Source organism: Cyprinus carpio, chromosome B23 (genome assembly GCF_018340385.1).
Source record: "Cyprinus carpio isolate SPL01 chromosome B23, ASM1834038v1, whole genome shotgun sequence".
NCBI classification, from domain to species: Eukaryota; Metazoa; Chordata; class Actinopteri; order Cypriniformes; family Cyprinidae; genus Cyprinus; species Cyprinus carpio.
In genome coordinates, this window is record NC_056619.1 from 15,917,716 (window position 1) to 15,923,805 (window position 6,090).

A 6,090-nucleotide genomic window follows, 5' to 3' on the forward strand; every position below is an offset into this window, starting at 1 on the left:
TATTATGTATATATAAATACATACACATACAGTAAAAATTTTTTGAAAATATTTTTACATGTATATACCATTTATATATTTATATTCTTATATTTTATATTATATATAAATATATTTAATATATAAACATAACATATTTTTTCTTAAATGTATACATGCATGTGTTTGTAATTATATATACATAATAAATATAACACAGCATTACACGCATATATTATGTAAACAAAAACTTTTATTTTTTGGATGTGATTAATCGTGATTAATCATTTGACAGCACTTATTTATATATATGATATATATTTTCTTACAAAGTACTGACTGATCAACAATCACAGGTAAAACAAGGTGTATCGCTTTCCTCTTTTTGTGAAATTTAGATGGAAAATGTGGAATCCTTTTTTTTTTGTTTGAGTCACTTATTAAAAGTTGCTAAAAGTAGCCAAATAAAATAAAAATAGCTCAATTTGTTGCTAGGTGCTTTTGGAAGAAAAAGTTGCTAGGGTAGTCTGAAAAGTTGCTAAATTTAGCAACAAAATTGCTAAGTTGGCAACACTGAACAGGTTACCCCGAGCACTCGTTGTGTCTGCTGCAATTGGCCAAAAAACACATAGTCCCGCCCCCAAACCTACGCCATTAGTTAAGCCAATGTTGCGCTGTAAAGATGCTCAAACAATCCGAGCAATGTTTGATACCGTCATATAGTCAAAGTCTCCATTTTACGGTAAATCAGACTACAAGCTACTTGTTTATAATTGCCTCTGCATATTAACTGGGATATCTCGATGTTTCCGCTTTAAGGGAACCAGTCAGAATAAACGTGTCTTTCGTCATACATCACATGATACAGAATGACCAATGGTAGAACGGCTTCTCCCTGTACACGGAACTGATTGCGGATTTCTTAGGTAGGTTGATTATATTCCGTTCGATTTGTGTTCGGTTTTACTTGAAAGGCATCAACTTATAAACGTTTAAAACTGAAGCTATCACGATAAATGTAATCATTCAGCATTTTAAAGTACCAAGCGTGGCTTTCATATGTTTAAAGTACAGAAGCGTCAAGATGATTTCATATTGATTTAGCTATGGTTCTGACATCAGTTATTAAAGATAAATACATTTTTCTTATTCATATGATAGTGCAGTTCATGTTTAAGCTTATGAGTCCAACTACAGTTGTTCCTTATAAAACATCTTGCTGTATTTAGAAAATACTGCAGAAAATAATACCATGATTACTTTAATTTAATGGTCATCAGAAAGAGGTACATTTTCATTGTATAAATATGAACCCAATGTCTTCAAAATCTAATATTTACCAACAAAAAATATTGATTTTCTCACTAGTCTATTGAAGGGAAAAGAAAATACTTCTTAAGTACATTAACAGCTAATACAGGTTCCATTACTTAGTAATAAATTGAATTATTTTAAGCTGAATCAACATAAATGAAATATGCTTATTTGTTCCTTATTTATTGTAAATGTTCTTTTGTACTGCATTGTTGTATTTTGAGACATTGTTTAAAATTTGCTAAAACTTTGGAAATCCAATTGCCCATGGCATTTTCTTTGTTTGCATTTTACATTATTTTATATTTGTTGGTCTTTTATGTTTTTTTATATCAATAGCCCATGGCAGACCAAAATGGTCACATTGATCTTGGCCCTCTAAGAGAAGTGGTGGCAGGTGTAGGCTTCCCTGCTCCACCCCCACCCATCTACGCCTGCACCCTGACTCCTGAACTAGTGACCAAGGCACGGGAAGAGCTCCAGGAGAAGCCCGAATGGAGGCTCCGGGATGTCCAGGCATTACGAGATATGATACTAAAAGAACACCCTAATCTGAGGACGCGGTTAGACGATGCATTTCTGCTGCGTTTCCTCAGGGCCAGAAAGTTTGATTATGACCGGGCACTTCAGCTACTCTTGAATTATCACGGCAGCCGGAAAGCCTGGCCCGAGGTGTTTCAGGACCTGAAGCCCTCTACAGTGAAGCACGTCCTAGATCTGGGTTTTCTCACTGTGCTGCCCAGACCAGACCCTCATGGACGCTACATACTGTGTCTACGTCCAGGTAATGCTTCTTCTTATATTGTCTTAACGAGACCTAATCAGACATGAAATCCAAATCTTTGGGTTAGATTATTGAATTATAAAAAAATAACTATGTGAAGCCTGGCATATTACATAATAGTAAAATAATAGAACCTTTTAAAATGGAAGAGAACACCTCAGTGTTATTCAGAGGCCCAAAATGGCCAAAAACATGCAATTTGGTACGGCTGATATTTATATAACCAAAAAAGCAAGATGAAATTCTGATAGCTAATCAATGAGATATTATAATACTGTAGCAAACTTACATAAAGTGCATATACATGTCAGTTGTCATTCTATATTTCCCAATAATATGCCATTTAAAGATTATATTGAGTTGTTTCATGATCAAAGCTCTGTAGTTTTCATTGTAGGGGTCAAAACATATAATGCAAAATGATTTGTCTAAAAAATAATGTATGGTTAATCCAGTGAACCTAGGTTGCTTAAATCCAGCAAATGTTCATCTTAAAATATTTTTAATATAGTGGTCATTGGTTTGTCATCAAAATCAGTAAAGATTTTGCAGCAAAAATACCAAGACCTGAAGGTGGACGTTTTTAGAATTATACTAAAAGGTATTTTACTTACTAAAATATATGGAATATTATGAAGATGTAAAAGATTCTTTACAACAGGTTTTTCAGCAAGGCCTTAGAAATTCATGTATTGAATTATGATACTTTATAGCAGGGGTGTCAAACTCAGTTCCTGGAGGGCCACAGCCCTGCACAGTTTAGATTCAACCCTAATTAAACACACCTGATCCAGCTAATCAAGTCATTTAGGCTTATTTGGAAACTACATGTGTTGGGGCAGGGCTGTGTCCCTCTAGGAACTGAGTTTGAATCCACAGCTTTATAGGATTAAAGTCTTTTGGAACTGTGCCTCAACTTTTTTTTTTAAAGTCTTTTGTTGCTTTGTGTTTGTTTTTTTTTTTTTACCTTTGTGTATTGAATTGTGTTTTTTTTGAGTTGTTTATTTGTTTACAAAAATATTTTATAATTTTTTTGTTGTCTTTTTGTTTACTAGATAAGATGTTTTTTGATTATTAATTTTTTGTGGACAACATTCGGGCAATTTATTTGACATTAGAGAAGCTGATTCAGCCTGAGGAAACCCAAGTGAATGGAATTGTTATCCTGGTGGATTATACAGGAGTTGGCCTCTCTCAAGCCTCTAATCCAGGACCACTTTTGGCAAAGAAAGTTGTCGGTATCCTTCAGGTAAGACACTGAAAAAGTAGCCACGATGAAGTCATTGATTTCTAGCACTGACGACTGCTGCTTTTGTATTTTAGGATGGCTTCCCAATCAGAATAAAGGCTGTAAACATTGTAAATGAGCCACGTATCTTCAAGGGTATTTTTGCAATAATTAAGCCATTTTTGAAAGAGAAAATGGCAGAGAGGGTAAGTAACTGGCTTCTTATACTGGGATTTACGCACAGACATTTCTAGCACAATAATACTGGAAACAAGGGCCTGTCTTCTCCCAACAGTATGTCCTTCACGGTTCAGACTTGGCCTCTCTCCATCGAGTCATTCCTCAGTCTGTGCTCCCTCAAGAGTATGGAGGAGTGGCTGGAAGACTTGACATGTCTGCCTGGTCCAGAACGCTGCTGGGGGCTGAGGAAGAGTTTGTGGTGGAGTTCTGTCAGCCTGATCCGCTGGAGGGCGTTGTTATGCCAGACTCCATGCTATTTGAGGGAGAGCAAGCTGGCGCACATGGAGAGGACTCCTTCAGACATCTGCGCTCCCAGCTTTATTATTGTTACTGACCTCCTGGCAATGTGCAATGGCTTCTTTTGAGACATTTGTTTAGCTATGACCCAACTATGTATTCACAGGTCACCGGATGAGTCTGACCGATTAAAATATCTAATACAGACAGCCATTTAGATGCTGGATATATTCTTATTGCTTAGGCTTAATCTGGTTACCAAAAACTTGATTCAAAATCATTTTCAGAATACTCTTAGCCTTGGGTTTTAATATATCTCTGTATTTGTTACAATGAGTATTTAAATGTCTAAAACAATGATCAGCACTACATCATTCTTATTTTATGTCACAAATCAAATATTGCTTGCCTTAATTTACGGGGAAGGGAAAATTAGATATTTAGATAGCACATTGGAGATAGTAGCTCATGTCAGTTATATCCAAAGCAATAACAATGTGCATTTTTACATTTTAAAGCCTCAGTCCAAAATATTATTTTATCTTACTGAGAATAAAATAATGATCATGTTTATTTCCAATTTGCGGACCGCTCTAAAATATTGTTTTCCTTGTTTATGTCTTTAACTCTTCGCGAGTGTGCGTTACATTTTTTTTTTTTTTTTTTTTAACACACAATACCATTGTAATTATAAGCGTTACATTTTTTTTAGTTTTTTGTTATGCTTTTATGTTGTTTGGTTTTAAGATAGTGGTACATGTAAAGCATATTAATCTGAGGTCAGTTAGCGCATTACACTTATTTACGTCTCAACAACACAATATTTTTAAAGTTAAGTGGCCAATTCACAGTGTGTTTGTATATTGTCATTTGCCAAAATTCTTCAGATGAATATTAACCTTTAATGTTGTATACACCTTGTAAAGATAACTGGTTTGTTTTATTTTTAAGTATTAAGGGATGCAATTTAATTTTTGTCTACTGAGCACATTTTATGCCTTGTTTTTAAGCCTTATGTTTAATGTCAGTATTGTAGACGTATCTTATTTAAATATTTTGTGAAACAGTCAATAAAGATGATCATTTTCAAAGTTCAGAAATTATTCTGTTATTATTGGTTGGCTGTAGAAGTACCGTGTAGTATGGAGTTCACCAGAAGATGGAGACATTCACCATCTGACAGAAACCTCATCCACTAGCACACTTCCTTTCTTCCTATAGCTGGAAAATTATGGAGGACTAAACCTGCAAAAACAATAAATAAATAAGCAAATAAATAAATAAATCTGTGTATAAATACACATATTCAAGTTTAAATACATATAAATAAACGTGTGATGAAAGTAGTCAAATAAATAAAATAAATTGGTGGCCAAATGGAAAATGTTTAAGGAAATGCTAAACTGTTTTCTTTTAATCAGTCATTTATTTCTGAATGTAGCTCCCCATTTATTTTTTCCTCTGCGTGAAACTAAATGTGAAACTACACTCAGAGTGATTAAAAGAAAACAGTTAGGAAGAGTTTAGCATTTCCTTAAACATTTCCCATTTTTGCCTACCAATTTATTTTATTTATTTGGTTACTTTCATCACACGTTTAATTATTTATATATGCATTTAAACAAGAATGGGTGTATTTATACACACATTTATTTATTTATTTGCATATTTACTCCATAGGGTAATGTAAAGAAGTGAATTAAGATGTACCCTGCATATTCTACAGTCCCTGCATTCCCCAATCCTTTATTTATTTATTTGCATATTTATTTATTTATTTATTTATTGTTTTTGCAGGTTTAGTCCTCCATAGAAAATGTCTTCACTGGCACAAAACACCGTAAAATCCTTTTAATTTTTATTATTTTTTCAAAGTATAAAGTTTTCAGAAATGACCATGCTTAATTTTTTACATTAATAAATTCTTCAAAGTATAAAGTTTTCAGAAATGAGGAACCCACAGCCGACCCCTAAACCTACGGCTTACCTACTGACACCCCAGCATCACTGACCCTGTCACCCTTTCTTTATCCTGCAGTCAGTAACTCAAGATTCCCTAAAGAAGATCCAGAATTGTCAGACTGCAACCCCCCAATGCCACACTGGGTTCACTGTGCTATTAGTCATAGTGCGTTAACTCTTATTAGTATTTTTAAATATAGCTTTTAAATCCTTGTCCACAGTCCATCATTGGCAGTTATATCTGTTTCCTACTACTTTTTTTTACCTCAGTATTTTTTATATCTATTGTGAAGATGTTTATCACAGATACAAGGACATCGTGGTACCCCAGGTCAGCATGCCATTA

The 6,090-nt window shown here is 34.1% G+C and overlaps 1 protein-coding gene across 1 annotated transcript; it reads left to right on the forward strand.

The window, feature by feature from the left end:
* Nucleotides 1-1,632: 1,632 nt before the first annotated feature.
* ttpal (tocopherol (alpha) transfer protein-like) lies at nt 1,633-4,473 on the forward strand. The gene is given in 4 exon segments (XM_019071429.2): nt 1,633-2,077; nt 3,133-3,326; nt 3,401-3,511; nt 3,601-4,473. Coding segments are annotated over 4 exon segments (1,026 nt in total). The 5' UTR covers nt 1,633-1,635; the 3' UTR covers nt 3,880-4,473.
* The last annotated feature ends 1,617 nt before the right edge of the window (nt 4,474-6,090 follow it).